Raw genomic sequence first — 15,103 nt, 5'->3', positions numbered from 1 at the left:
CTACTCTGGATATCCAGGGAACCTAGGAAATATTTATAAGGCAACACTGCCTTTCAAGACTTTTTTATCCCACCCCCCCATAGAAGAACTGGCCTGTATCCCATCCCCTTTTGGGTGTTTCTGGCCACTCAGCACGCCAAGTGAGAGAATCAATTAGTCCTGAAGAAGTGACTCAAACGATGAGGTGGCACAGGGGGTTGGTAGGGAGTGTGCCTTGGCATGGATATGCCATTTTAGCAGGGCAGGCTGCCCCCAGAAATACCTTCCTGGAGGAAAGCAAGACATGAAGGCATGTGATAACCTATACAAATTTTATTTTAATATCAATTTGTATGGAAACAAGCAGTTGTCAGCGTTACGCAGGAAAAAAAGGGAAAGAAAAAACTCCAGTGAGGACTGATCTCCTAGTTACACCATTTGGTTTCAACAAGGACAGGAAGTTTTACTGTTAGCTTCCTGTGGGAACTCCAGTTTCTGCACCTTCCCCTGTTGCCTCTCAGCATCGCGATAGAGCAGGGATTTCTGGGCCTTCAATCGGCAAGCCAGGCACATGAAAATCGACTCCACATTCTGGCTCTCTTTGGGGTCCTTGGCCGATGTCTCAAACAAGAGCATGTTGTGGGCGTCGGCAAATTTCAGGGCTAAGTTGGAGGGCACCTGGATCTGTTCCCTCAAGTCACACTTGTTGCCCACAAGCACTTTCGGGACGAGTGGGGGCACAGCGTGCCCGTTGCATTCTTGGATCCACATTTTGAGGTTGGTGAAGGATGTCATCTTGGTGACGTCATAGACGAAGACCACGGCGTGCACGTTGCGGTAATAATGTTCCACCATGCTCTTGCGGAAGCGCTCCTGACCCGCCGTGTCCCACACCTGAACCTGGAAGATACAAAGACCCATATTTGCAGTCAGAAAAGGAACCTGAGCACAGGGGAGAGAGGATGGTTCTGTGGCATTATAAAAATGAGGCCATAGGCCCCAACACAGGAAGTGGTTCTTTGAGCAGAAAGAAGGGACTTTTGAAAGTAGACAGTTTTTGTACGGGGACTATAACCCAGATGAAAATGCACACATTGTGCAAAAAATGAAAAATGATGTAAAAATATAGAACATTTAAAAAATAATAACGAAAACAATTTGTCTCAAGATAATTTAAGCTGAAAACCTTAAGTTTTTTCGTTGAAAAGCAGAAATGTAAATTGGTCAGCTTTTCTGGTGGGCAATTTGGCAATGTTATCAAAAACCTTCAAAATGTTCAAAACTCAATGTTTACACTTGTCTCCCAGAAACGGCACGTGAAGCCTCTGCCTGGGAGGAAACCAGCATTGCAGCTCTCCTAACTGGCCACCTCGGGTCTCCCTTGCATGTTGTTTTCCAAGCTGCATGACCACTGTCTGTTCCGGCCAACCAGCCCTCTCGAAAAACCTTGCAAGGTGAGAGAACATGGGCAGATCCTGCACCTGCTCTTTCCAGATGTGCATACCTGAGGGACAGGTGTTTGTTAAAATGAGTCAGCTGTCAACCCAACTGCCCAGCTTGTCAGATAGTGTCCATCAATTGCCACTTCCACCTTCCAGTCGCTTTCACGTAATACGCTATTTAATATTACTTCTCTTCTTATTAGAAGGCAATAATGATAAACAGTAAAAAAATAATAATTTACACAGATATGGGGAAAATGGGAAATTGATTCTAAAAGTGGATTTAGTAAAATGTAAAACACCTGTATCCACCATGCCTGCCCTAAAAATCCCCTGTGCTCTGCCTTTTCATTCCTTTCTCCCACCTATTCCTTGACAACTAATCTTTTGGTAGTTTTGCCCTTTTCAGAATGTCATGTGGTTGGAGCCATACAGTATGTAGCTTTTACAGTGGACTTCTTTTAGTCTGTTTTGTGCATTTAGTGTTCCTCCAGGTCTTTGCATGGCTTGACAGCTCATTTCTTTTCAGTGCTGAATAATATTCCATTGTCTGGATAGGATGTACCACGATTTATTTTTCCATTCTCCTACTGGAGGACATTTTGGTTTCTTCCAAATCTGGGCAGTTATGAATGAAACTGCTATTTAAAAATGTTCAATATTCTGAGAGTCTATAATCCTTGTTTCAGATTCAGTACAAAAGAAATAGCAGAGATATGGTCAAAATTCTGTAAAAATACCTTAATTGCAGTGTTACTGATCCTTTTTAAAAAACAGGAACCAACCTAAATACTCCCTAGGGGAAGACGAGCTAAAGTATATGCACATATCTATGAAGCGGCTAGTATGCAGCCTTAAAAAATCATGTTTTCAAAGAATAAATGGCGGAGGAAATTCTCACAAAATACAAGTCAGTGGGGGAAAAAAAAGGAAAGAAACATTTTCATGTCATATATGGTCCCAATTTTAAGAAAACTACTAAACACAGACGCACACAGGAAAGACTGGAACTGTAGGCATCAAAAAATTAATAATTATTTATGGGCAGTGGGACAGTAGGTAACATTTAATTTCTTTTCATTTATTGTTTATTTCAAATTTTCTAGTGTATGCATACAACCCTTTGTTGGGAGGTGGGTTGCATGACTTTTAAAAGAAAACAGGAAACTCCCTGGTGGCCTAGGGGTTAAGTATCACTGCTGTCACCACTATAGCCTGAGTTGGATCCCCAGCCAGGGAGCTGACCCACATATAGCACAGCAGACCTCTCCTGTCTCACCCGCTGCTCCCCTCAGCAGCGTATTTCAGTAGATCCGCCTGTTCTGCTCCCCACCCTGTCTCTGGTGAATCTTCTCACCCCCCACACCTCTGGCCTGCACCCCAGCTCTTCTAAACAACAACAACAAAAAAAAGGTAAATAAATAAAAATTAAAAGGTAAATAAATAAATGAAAACAAAGTGTTAAAATCTCACCTTTACATGCAGTAGGGGAGGGAAGGCAGTGGCGTGCAGAGGGCAGGGAAGAGCACAAGGGACGGGGGGGAGATGGATCACAGGTGCTGTGATGTAGGAGAGCTACAGGGACTACACCTGAGGGGAGAAATCAAATACTGTTCCAAAATGAACAAGGATGTAAGAAAATTAAAAAAATAATTAAAAAAGAAAAAATCTCACCTTTAGCTCACTTTATTTTAAGTTCACTTCTTTGTTATGTGAAAGCTAATTTAGCTCACCAGATTTTTCTTCTACATCTCAGCTTTTGGGATAAAGGCCAAATGATGAAGGGAAAGCGCTGATACCAGTAACAGGTACAAAGACACAATTCCCAGGGGATACTCTGGAGTATCCCCTTCAGCCAATCTATACCTTCAGCCCAATCTATTTGCCATCACACATGCAGAGACTGGGGCACAGAACATTCATAATCAAAATGATGTTCCCCGGCCATATACAATTCTCAGTTATCAAGGCAAATTTGATTATGGCCACTAATTGATTACTATGGCTGTTAAAACAGACAATAGCCTTTATTTGGACTTTGCCGTCAATAAGTATAATCTAGTCAAGAGAATTCAATCTCTTTGCTGAGTGAAGATTTTTCAGGGTCCCAGAGTCATCATTCTGAACATCAGTGTTGATCACTCAGCCTCCCCTGCCTCTCCTCTATCAACACGGCCACCACCTTCCTTTGCCATGGCCTTCAGACCCCTTTCGCTTTGATTTTCATGTCCCTAGGCCAGCCCACCTCTCCTCACTCCTGGGGGACAGCAAAGCCTTTCAGACTCTAGATGTCTCCACTCGGTGCCTCTGTATGCTGCTTTCTTAAGTCCCTGCTTATAGCAGCAGCTCATCCTCTTTTTCAGGAAATTATAACAGTGCTGCATGTGGCATCAAATGGAAAATGTCACGTTGTGATCTGATCCACACCCCCCTCCGCTATCAACGGTACTCGGCTACACCTGGTTCAGTCTCTCCTGTACCCGGGGCTCTGTTAGTCCATCTTTCTCTACAGAATTGGGGGCCCCTCCAGTACTTTCTCTAGATTTCACCCATTCTTTAAGACTCAGCTCATGTGTTCAACTTTCTTCCCAAAACCAACTTCCACTCACTTTCCTTTCCCTATGAATAAAATATCTCCTGCACTCTGAGCCTGGACCACACCCTTTAGAACATATTTGTTCTCTAGTCGTGTCATCGGCACCTCTGGCACCTTTCCAGCAGAACTGCAAGCATCGCTCGTCATCACGGTTGTCACTGTCATCGTCATGGCATCCTCATCCCCATTATTGTCGTCATCAAAAAGCAGCATTGGCTCAAGTCCCCAAAACTTACAAGCGATCTGGCATCCTAGGGGCCTGCCAAAGCGATTTCAGAGAGAACATTCGACTCTGGTTACCCAGAAAAAAATAAAGTTAAGTCCTTGAAGACTGATTTGCTTCACCCTGCAGAATCAGAAGAGGTTTTCATTTCTTCTACCCCTCTGGTGCTCTGAGCTGGAAGCAGGGGCAAGCTGGCCAGGGAAGGAGTGGGGGGCAGTGGCAAGAGAGCAGGTATAATGCAAGAATATCATTACCACTTGGCTCCTGATCCCCACCTCCACCCCCGGTAGTCGTAACTCCTGCCTCTGAGTAAGACTGAATTCCTACCAGCCCTCAGGCATGTGGCAGATGCTTTAACACCATGAGCTCAGCACTCTAAAAATACCTGCCATTAGCAGGAACACGGGTGGGAGTGTGTGAGGTGCTTGGGGCTGACTAGGTTGGTTGTTTGGCTTTTCTTTGGCTTCCTAATTGTTGACACCACCCAGGCTGCTGGACTCAGGGAGGGCTGCGCCTCTGGAGACCTCCGTGGCCTTCGAAGCTACGCGGAGCCTTGCAGCTTTCCTGTGGAGGCCTGGAATGTAAAGGGGAGGCATGGCTCCCATTCCAGCTGTTGAGAAACCCCATCCCCAGCTCTCCACTGCCCTGTTTGTGGTGTCAGGTGAGCCGGAAGCAGGCTGCTCACAATAGAAAATCAGAAGCAGTGATGGGGTGGCCTCAGAACCATCACAGAGACACAGCACAGCAGTCGAGCTGACTGGAACACGATTGGCCTCATTTTCTGTTGCTGCGTGGCGTCCCTGTTCGGCATTCTCAAAAAACCTGGGCCCCTGCCAGACAGTAAAAGCATTTCCTTCCCCTTCTGCAGCTAGTGCCCTGCTCATTGGCTCCTCCCTTCCTGGGGCAGGGGTGACATCTGCCCTTTCACCACACACACCTTTCCCAGATCCTCTTTTCTCTCCGCGAGCCAGCGGGGCACACTGCTGTCAAACCCACTGCCGTGCAAGTCTCAGCCCAATCATGCTGTACCCATCATGTTAGGTGTCTTCAGCAAAGTGAGGGGTCCACGCAGCCTCGGTGTCCTCTGTCGACCGAGGGAAACCACAGCAATCTTGTGGAGATCAGCATTCCTTGTAAGTGCATGACACGGTGCCTAATCACACTCTCCTTTCCTTCCTGTCCCCAGTGCTTCACCATCCACTCTGGCTGGACAACTGACGGAGAAGGAGCTGCTGGAATCTCAGCAGTAGCTTTGGGCTTGGTCGTCCAGCAGAGGACCCTGCCGAGCAAAGGGCAGATGGCACAAGAAAGGGCTTTGGCAAAATATAAAGTGCTCTGCAAATATGACTTGTCCCCTGGCTTCAGAAGGCCCTGGGCTCTGTCCTGCTGGTGCTGCTCCTTTGGTCCATGGGCTCTCATCCTGGAAAGCACAGAGTGTTTGGCTTCTTGATGAGGAGAGAGAGCCAAGGCAAAGGCAGTCCAGTGGGGAGGGCAGGAAAGGAGAATGGCAGCAAGGGGCCACGGGTACGGGCAGCTCGGGGGTGGGGGGCTGGGGGCAGGCCCCAACTGAAGGGGATGCAGGAGGAGGGCCCAGCCCCTGTGCGGGGCGCAGCTAAAGATAAATCTGGCCTTTTAAGCCCCTTTCCCGAGGTTAAGGCAATGGCTGCCTGAGCAGGCTTCGGCAAGCCCCCTACTCCCTGCACGTGCTCCTGGCCAGCATGGGTTTTTCTCTTCCACAGGGAACATGAGGGGCATCTTTCTGTAGATGAGACATCGGCGTATTTTTCTTGAGGGCTGCTGAGGGAGGGCAGAAGTGGGGAAAGGGGAGACAGGTATATCTGTAACCTTTGGCACATGCCTGAGTGGATGATGGGAAAAGGTTAAAACAAACCTTTTGTTCAACTACCGAGACCATCCCTTCTGGGTCTCTCTCTCACACACACGAGGCTGACACAGAGAATGGCGAAAGAGGACAGAGACAAAGAGAAACTCATGCACAGAGAGGTAGCAAGGGAGATGGAGAAACACACACTGATGGCTAATGAACCATTAAGCTAACTGGCAAAGATGGAAGCGCAGAGCCCGAAGGAAGGCGTGATGTCATCCTGACTGCAGGCGGCTTCCGAGGGAACACTCAGCTTTGCCTCCGTCCACTCGGTCACGTAACACCGAATGGTGTTTTCCAAGTGATGGGCAGAGGAAGAGAAATAGATGCACTGTCCTGGGTGGCACCTCACCCACGGCTGACCTGCCCTGTGCCTAGGCTGGGGGCTGGGGGAGAAGGGAGGGCCCAGCCTGGGGGAGAAACCAAACCAGACAGGAGGGTGCTTCCGTGAAAAGTTAGAGAATGGCTCAAGAGTGAGTTCTGAGACGTCCCTCTACCACCTCCTCTTCCTCTCCTCCCCCCACATCCTGATTTGGCACATTCCAGTACTTTGAGACTGAGAGGGGCTCAGGAAGATTTAGCTAAACCTAGAGGTGACAGCCTCATAATGTCATTAAGGGAAGTTGCACCCTTCCTTTGGGGGCTGGGGGGGGCCTCCACCCTCCCCAGGCTGGCGTCAGGAAGGACTGTGGGTTTCGCCATTTGGTATCCCTCCGTGTCTCTGTCATGATTAACCATGTGGGTCGAGGGGCCACAGGGCTAGTGCAGAGCAGCGGGCTGTGTGTTCTTCCAAGCCAGACGGCATGATGAGTGCAAAGAGCAGCAGAAGGAATTAGGAAACCTGAATTCTAGGCCTGAGTCTATGTGATCTTGGATAAGTCACTTTCCCTCTCTGAGCCTCAGAGTTTACACGGTTTGCATAGTTTCCTCTGTGTAAAATGAGGACATTGGATTCGAGATTCTCTGAGATCCTTCCCAGCTCAGAATATTCTCTGATTCTCACACCCAATAGGAGACTGTCAAGGGGCAAAAAGTGAAGCCCAGGTCCTCAGCTCAGTGTCTGCAGTGCAGCTGAAGGAGCTCTCTGGAAGGCTCCTGGGTCCTGAATCTGGATCCCTGGGCCCCTGGCCTAGAAGAGACCACTAGGCCCCTGCCCAGAACACCACCTCCCCTGGGCACGCTCCCCAGGGCTCACTGTTGCCCCTGAGAGTCGAGTGCTGTGTTGAAGAGCACAGGCCCCCAGCGTAAGTGAAATCCTGGCCCATCCAGGGAAGGCAGGACAATGAGACAGTTCTTGGGCTCAAGGATCCAAGACTGAAGTTCAGATCCATGTGCCAAGGATCCTACTTCAGATCCATGTGCCTTTGGGTAAGTTATTTCATCTCTAATCCGGGTGTCCTTACCTTTCAAAGGGAATGCTAATAACAGTACTGATTTCATAGGGCTGCTGCGCAGATGAAATGAAATAAAGCCTGTAAAGTGCCCGACCTGATTTCTTCGTCGAGTCAGTAAATTGAAGAAGTTATCGTTGTAATGAGTATTGCCTACTCATTGGAGGTTTTTCTCCATGTTCAAGTGAACCAGGAAACACTGGACTATAAATACATGGGGAGAGACTGGGGGCACATTGATCAGGGACACCAAAGAGGCTTCCAAGCCCCCGGGATGGCCCTGGTAAATAAGAGAGTAGCCCAAAGAGCTGAATCAGTCTTGTCCCTGCCGAGGCTGTCATGAGAGCTGTCCTGGGCCAGGGAGAGGCCGAGGACAAAGCCACACCCAGCAGGCCTGAGAGCAGAGCGCTCTGAGACCTCCCCACGGAGCTCCTTCAAGGGCTGGCATTTCATAGCTTGGCCATCTTCCGTTGCTGGCTGTGGACTAAGGCTGCCTCCTCCTGTCAAACTGGACTTTTCTCTCTACCCCAAAAGGGGAGCCTTTGGCAGTCACCTCCTAGCATGGTTTTGGCACTTGTTCCTTGAGAAAATCCAAACCAGCCGGAGAGTGGGGCAAGATCTCCTGTGGGAATCATGTGTAGCTGCCCGGCTCTGCCGTCTCCCCGCAGACATGCTGGTCTGCCTGGCACGGACCCTGAGCGGCAGCCTCTGTGAGAGGCAGGGTCACCATCTCCCCACTCCCACACCCCACCAGGAATTCCTTCAGAATCTGCACTCGGAGGGCACCTCTGGGGGCAGTGTTACAAGGCTTTGCCCTCTGGAAAGTATCATCTTTCCCCAAAAGCCTGGATTAAGCACTTCTCCGCACGTGGCGCTGAGCTGCGCTCTGTGACGAGTGAGTCACACTGTCACCGGCTCTGCCCTCTGGGAACAAGTCGGAATCTTTGGCAGACACTGGAAAATCCAGTTTGGCTCCAAGTGCTGGGGTGTTAGAAGGGAAGGAGCCTCTAAAAATTTCCCCCAAGGCCCCTGGGTGGTGACCTCCCTTCCTTGTTTTCACTTCTCATTTCCCACTTTCTACCTTCCTCCGCCCCTTGTCCTGTTCTCCCCGCGCCCCCTCCTCCGCCTCTAGGCTCCCAGACCCTTTTCTTTGCCCCCATCTCACGCTCAGGTGGACTTAGCTCCCCTCTCTGAAATCCAGACAACTCTTTAGCCCTGCGTGCCCTTCGGCTTTAGACAAGCGATAGCTTATAAGTTTTGGGCTTTCAAGGGTTGAAGAGCACGTCCATAAATCTCTCTCGACTTTGGATTTTAAAAAGCTGTGTTTTAGAAATTCCAGAATCTTACAGCCTGACATTTAAAAAGCCAGATGCGCCAGCAAAATTCCTAGCCCAGCAAATGTCAACATAGCAGTCCTACGGAGGGCAGAGGCTTCTGAAAGGAAAGGTAGCGGCCCCTCCCCGCAAGCCCCCCCCCCCATGCAAGGGCAGAAAAAGCTCAGTTTCAGAACAGCCGCCGGCCTTGCTGCCCTCCTAGGGCCTTGTCCTGGTTTCTGAAGCCATTTGAAAATATGTTCATGTTAATAACTAAGGAGTTAGGAGTCGTGCACAGTTTGGACTTTTTCATCATTCTCACATTCTCCCCCCTCCCCCCTCCTCGTTCCTCAGAAGCAGAACCTCTTAGTCATTTGGGCTGTTTGAGCAGCCAGAGGGAGGTTTACCTTCATCTGACAGGGTCTGACCAGAGCTCCAGACAAGGCCAGCCATGAGTCTATCAGATCTCCAATGCCTGTGATTTGGGGGGTGCCCTTTCTGCCCATAACCCTGCCTCCCTCTGCACCCCGTTTTGTATCGGGGTTGCTCTACAACACCTGGACCCATGAAGCTACCCTTGCCTGCCCTCCCTCCACATTGCAATATTCCTGGCCTATCAAGTTTCTATCTGTTCTGAACCAAGAGTGCTCCCACCTGGACAGAGGAGACTATCTGTATTTAACCCATTGGGTCGCCCTCAGGTAAGGTGCTCTGCATTTTTTTCACACAGGCCTGCTGAGGACAATACCAACACAGTGAGTCAAGGCAGTTCATCCATTAGGTGCCCCAGGCGAGTAAATGGCTTGAGAGGAACAGCTCCAGAAGAACAAGTTTTGTCTGCTAGGGCAGGCTAGAGGGCGACCCTGTCTCCATAGCTTTAAAAGAGCGGATGGGTTTGTGCCAGAATCACCCACTTCACCCCATTCCAACTCAGCCCCAATTTTAACTATAAACTGTAATTTAAAATAAAGCGCCTTTCATTTTCTGTGGATGTCCATCCCCCACCCCCACCCCACCCCCATGCCTCCGGGCTTCAAGTGGCTTTCTGCAGGTTATTGGCACCCACGAAGCTGAAGGGACCTCAAGATGTGTAAAGTGCTTTGGGATCCACCCCGCAGACCAGGTCCAAGCGCTGCCTCATGCCTCCCGCCGCCCACAGGTGCCGCTGCTGTGGCTCAGGGTCAAGGATGGGCTCAAACGTGTTTTTCCCAGCTGAAGCTGTCAGGCAAGGGCAAAGGGCAAGAGTCCAACCACTCCCGCCGGCCTTTAGGAAAAACAACACAAACGGGTGAGGTGGGAACCGATACAGCGAAAGGGGAAAGGGAATGAGGGGGTGCCGGGGGCGTGGGGCTCAGCGAGCGGGGACACAGCTACTCACGCTGGACGTTTACAACCCCTAGAGCGAGGCCCTCTCCCGGGTCCCTCCCTACCCGAGCCTGACCATCTGGATCACCTTGATCTTCTCGCCCTCGATTTCCACCGTCTTCTCCCTGAAGTCCACGCCTATGGTGGCTTCAGTCTTGTCCGGGAAGGTCCCCCCGCAGAAACGGAAGGTCAGGCAGGTCTTGCCCACGTTGGAATCCCCAATCACGATGATCTTGAAGATGCGAATCTGCACGTACTGGTCCAGCGACGAGTCGAGCTCCAGGGACGCCAGGCCAGCGGCCGAGGCGGGCTGCAGGCTCCCATGGCCCAGGATGGGCTGTGCCATCTCCCCGGGACCGGACCGGGGCCCCAACCCCCCTCGAGGGCTCCACACAAAGAAAACGGCCACGTTAGTGCGCTCGAGGCGAGCGAGCTTTGTGCGTGTGTGTGCGCGTGTGTGTGCGTGTCTGTGAGTCTGTGTCCGCCCGCGTGTGCGTGCGCCGGCGGCGTGTGCGCGCGCGCGTGAAGGGGGTGCCTCTCACCCCAGGCCCCCCTCCTCTTTCTCCAGCGCACCCTCCTTGCAGCGCCCAGGCACCGACACAAAAGCCAGGGAGGGGAGGAGAAAAGGGGAGGCGGAGGAGAGGGGGTACGCCGCGAGCCTTCCCCTGCGGCCCGCGCCCTCCAGCCGCACGCGCGGGTGCGCGATCCTGCCGCGTCCCTGGAGCCGCCGCCGCCCTTCCCGGGCCCGGGCCCCTGGGACCCCTAGGGAGAAAAAAGATTGGGAAGGGAGAGCGGCACGCATCGCCCGAGGACTGTCTTTCTTTCTCCCTGCCCCCATTTATGTTGTAGGGTTCAGGCTTCCCACCCCCTGTTTCTCGGAGCGCACCGGGTCTGCGCCCCGGGAGCACAGCTGGGGAGGACAAAGAGAGCTGCACCCGAAGGCATGTCTGGAACACTTCAGCCTCCGAGCTACAGAAGTCGGCGGGGGTGGGGTGGAAGGGGAAGATCCCTCTTTCACCTTCCCAGCGCCGGCAGCTGAGCTGCGCCCGGGCGGCCTTCTCCCGAGCCGTGGGGTGAAGGGATGCTCCATTTTATTGAGTAAGCAGGTGCACTCGCGCGCCCCAAGCAAGCCGGGAGAGTGCTGCCAAGACACGCCCTGGTTTGTGGGGGCCCGCGCAGCTGAGGGGAGGCAGCCGGGGGGCACCGGTGTGCGTGTGTACGGGGAGTTACTGTTTCTGTCACAGACTTGCCAGATGTAGGGGGGCGCGTGCCAGGCGCCAACCTCCCCTCATCACACCATGAGCACCCATCCCCTGAATGTTCAGGAGAGCAGCTCCCATTGGCTGCCGCAGTCGGTTGTGTATGGCTGGCCAATGGGGAAGGCCCGCTGCAAGCGAGGGCCATACCGGAGACTCAGAAGGGGGGACTCTAGTGGAGGCAGCTCCAGCGAAAGGGGACTTTGTTTCCAGGGCTAACCATTATAGGCCCAGGTGGTGCGCTCTTGGGAGAAGGCATAAACCTCACAGTGCCTTGTATTTCCCAGCCCGCCATATACAGTAAGTCCTTCCAGAAATGGTGGGATTTCAAAGGGAACTGGAAACCCCTAGGAGGGTTCACCCCTCTATATGTGAATGTAGAACAAAGTGGTTGGGTCTAATTTACCAGGAGCCCAGATTATGCTTGGAAAATGATAAATGAACAGAACTTTCTTAAGGCATTAGGGGCAGCTTCCCAAAGCTTACTGAGCACAGGGTATCTTGGTAAGGCCTGTACTCCCTCCATCGAAAGTGGTCTACGGGTTCAGAATCTATTTCAAATCAACTTTACTCAGGTACAATTGACAAGTAATAAAATAAAGTCATTTTATGTGTTTTTAAGATTTTATCCTTCCACTCACATATTTAATAAGCTAAGGTAATATTGACATATACTAATAGTAACATCAGAGGAATGATTTGCTAATCCAGCAAGGTCAGGGATGCCAGCAACACACGTGATCTGCCATCTTATTTGTGTGTGAGGCCGAGCTGAGGAAGAGATTACCACAACTAAATCCATTCCCATTATGAGAAAAACTATTCAGTGCATAAATGATAAATCTGAAAGCAAGTTGGGACGGCTCAGCCAAATCCAAGTAACTAAAAATGCCTGGAAAAACATTTGATAATCTTTTTAGCTTGAGTTACCAGATATATTTATAGCTAACTCTTTTAGCAGCTATGTAGGTCACCTATTTCTAAAACTCTATATTATACCATTCAATATTAAAACCACCTCTAGAAGGATTTAATCTTAGCTGACTAATCCAAGATCATCATTATGATCATACAGTGTGAATAGCAATCATTGTTGTACAGCAGTTTGGATTGGTTGATGTTGAGACGACAGTTTGCTGCATGATTGTCCTCTGTATTTTCAAATGTAGATCTCTGGGTGATTACTATCTGCAGAAAAGTAGTTAGAAAAAGGTAGGAGTGGGGAGGCAACTATTACGTAGATATATCCAGTAGAGAGGAAAGCTTTGCAAACTCCTAGCCAGAATTAATACTAACTTCCCAAGAGATACAACACACATTATGTCCACATAAGATTATTTAGATGTATGCTTCTGGCAAAAACTTGTCACTTAGTCTGAGAGTTCACCTTCTATTTGTAAGGTAGAGACATTGATTTCTGGAAATGTGTTATCTCAAAATGGGCTCCTATAATTCCTTAATAAAAATTGATACCCCTGAGGGGCAAGATTTGTGAGAACTTCCACTTATGTTTTTGGAGTTAGTTCAATGTGTGAATATTGCTCTTGCAAAAAGAGAGAGATAAAATAGAATTTTTAATTAAAAGGACAAGAAAACCACCTCATTGCACTTATTAAAAATTGGGGTATACAGTGTCTTTTCTTTGTTTCTTGTGCACCATTACATGCTTTTATTCAAATGTACACACAGGTACCTGACCATCACAATTTGGACAGTGTTTTCCAAAGCCTCTTTCACCAACTGATATGATTACCTTGTACTTAATCAATCCATGTTTATTACTGGCTTTTAGAAATGGCAAAAAAAAAAAATCAGTGTCTGTGAGGCCTTTAAAATATTAAATATATATTTTTATTTTATGATTTGCGCAATCAATATTTGCAACATTTACCCCTCAAGATAGCACTAGGTAAGAAGTCACTCATTGCATGCAAGTCTGATCATTCATCTATTCTTAATGAGTAATGGAACCACGGACTTTCACCCAATAAAAAGGAGGGCTTCCTGGGTTAAACTTCCTAAACGGGTGCATTTGTCCTTTCACTCCCTAGCTCTATTCTACTTTAAAAACAAAACAAAACAAAACAAAACAAAACACTTCATCACCTATAAGGTCAGGCTCAAACTCTTGTCAGTTCAAATCTGCTTATCATATTACTTAGTATATACTCTGCCATTGTCCCCTGAAAATGTGGTGGGTTTTGTTTTGTACCTCTAAGACTTTACTTTCAAGCAGCATGGTGCTTCCTCTAACTTTACAAATATTAGCCCATTGTATTTCATAACAACTCTGTGAGACTGGTAGACGAACAAAGTGAGGCACAGGCACAGTTGAGTCGCCTAAGTGGCAGAGCCAGTATTCAAACCAGGGCAGATTGGAACCAAAGTCAATTGTGCTTAATCACGAAAAATATTGCCTTTGGTTCGCATGTACTCACCATATAATGCCATTCCTCCACCACGGTCTTTCTGAACTTTACTATTGGTCCTTCAAGACACAGCTGAAAAAACACTTGTTGCTTCAAGCCCTTTCTTAGCTATTCCATTGCATACTCTTTTCTCTTGCTCTGGCACTGCCTCAGATATTACCTATTAGTTAAAGACCAGTGTATATCATCTCTCCACCTAGACAGATACCACTTCCTATACTTTTCATATCTCCCAGAGCCCCCTTCATAGCGGAACCTAAGTGGGAGGCTCTCCATAAATACTTGTTAAATGAACATGTAACCCAAATCTTTAGAAAAGGCATATGGTATGTTTTGCCACAATTTATTTCCAATTTAGCTTACACTTGTCAAAATCAAAACACCTATTTACAAGTAACCCCTCATCCTTACTGCTACCACATCTCTCCAAATCCTGCTTAGGATTTCTCTCACAGAAAGTCTGTGAAGCACGAACTCTTTTTCCCAGGATCAGGTCCTCAAGCACAGAAGTCATAATAACAGGAGACCTTCTACAGCACCTAAGATACAGAATCTAAGATACAGAATCTTAAAATATAAAAGTGATATGGGGAGAGTGTGAAATGATCACTTGTTCTGGAAACCGTGGTTGGTGGGAACGTGCCAGCGATCTGTAAAAGACGGATGTCCATTCCGAATCTGGGAAGCCAGGGGCCTCATCTGAGACCTGTGGAAAGAGTGGAAGTGGACCACAGCTAGGGAATCCGGAAGGCTTAGTTCAGTACTGAGTGGCCTAAAAGAGAACAAAGTGCGGTGCCAGGGCACGCTCTGTGAGGTGCTGTTGCCAGTTGCCACCAGCGACGCAGCGGGAGCACCGGCCACAACAGCCAGGCAAAGCGGCCGCATGGGTCGCTCCTAGACAGTTTTCCGCTCCCGCTGAGCTCAAAGCGTTGCCGGTAACCCGCGAAAACTTGCAAGCAACTCCCGCGGGGTCTGTGCGAGCGTGCGGACAGTCAGGCGCATGCGCAATGCTCTCCCCGTGCGAGCCAATAGCGAAGCGGCGCTAAATGCCACGCCTGCGTAGTAGGCCTCCGCTCACGCTTCCCCTTCCCCTGCTCCAGCAGGCCGGCTCCACTGTCCAATGCCCACCCGGGGCTGGAAGGAGGAGCCTGCGTAGGGTGCGTGTAAAGGGAGCCGGGGAGCTGGCCGGGTCCCACGCTGTTTGACCCGTTGGTGGGTGCGTGA

The 15,103-nt window shown here is 49.5% G+C and overlaps 1 protein-coding gene across 3 annotated transcripts; it reads right to left on the bottom strand.

The window, feature by feature from the left end:
• Positions 1-423: 423 nt before the first annotated feature.
• RAB33A (RAB33A, member RAS oncogene family) lies at positions 424-10,540 on the bottom strand (the record flags this gene model as incomplete). 3 transcript variants are annotated; one of them, XM_084258119.1, is made up of 2 exons in its annotated part: positions 424-879; positions 10,283-10,540. In XM_084258119.1, 2 exons carry the CDS (start codon positions 10,538-10,540, stop codon positions 424-426), a joined length of 714 nt encoding a protein of 237 aa, XP_084114245.1. The 3 variants fall into 3 exon arrangements, with proteins under 3 accessions (XP_084114245.1, XP_084114246.1, XP_084114247.1); XM_084258120.1 differs by having other exon boundaries at positions 424-873; XM_084258121.1 differs by having other exon boundaries at positions 686-873; positions 10,260-10,540.
• Between the last annotated feature and the right edge of the window lie 4,563 nt (positions 10,541-15,103).

The sequence above is a fragment of the Talpa europaea genome (assembly GCF_964194135.1).
Source record: "Talpa europaea genome assembly, chromosome: X".
Taxonomy (NCBI): domain Eukaryota; kingdom Metazoa; phylum Chordata; class Mammalia; order Eulipotyphla; family Talpidae; genus Talpa; species Talpa europaea.
The sequence above is the reverse complement of the archived record's forward strand: the minus strand, read 5'-3'. Positions and strand labels throughout refer to the sequence as shown.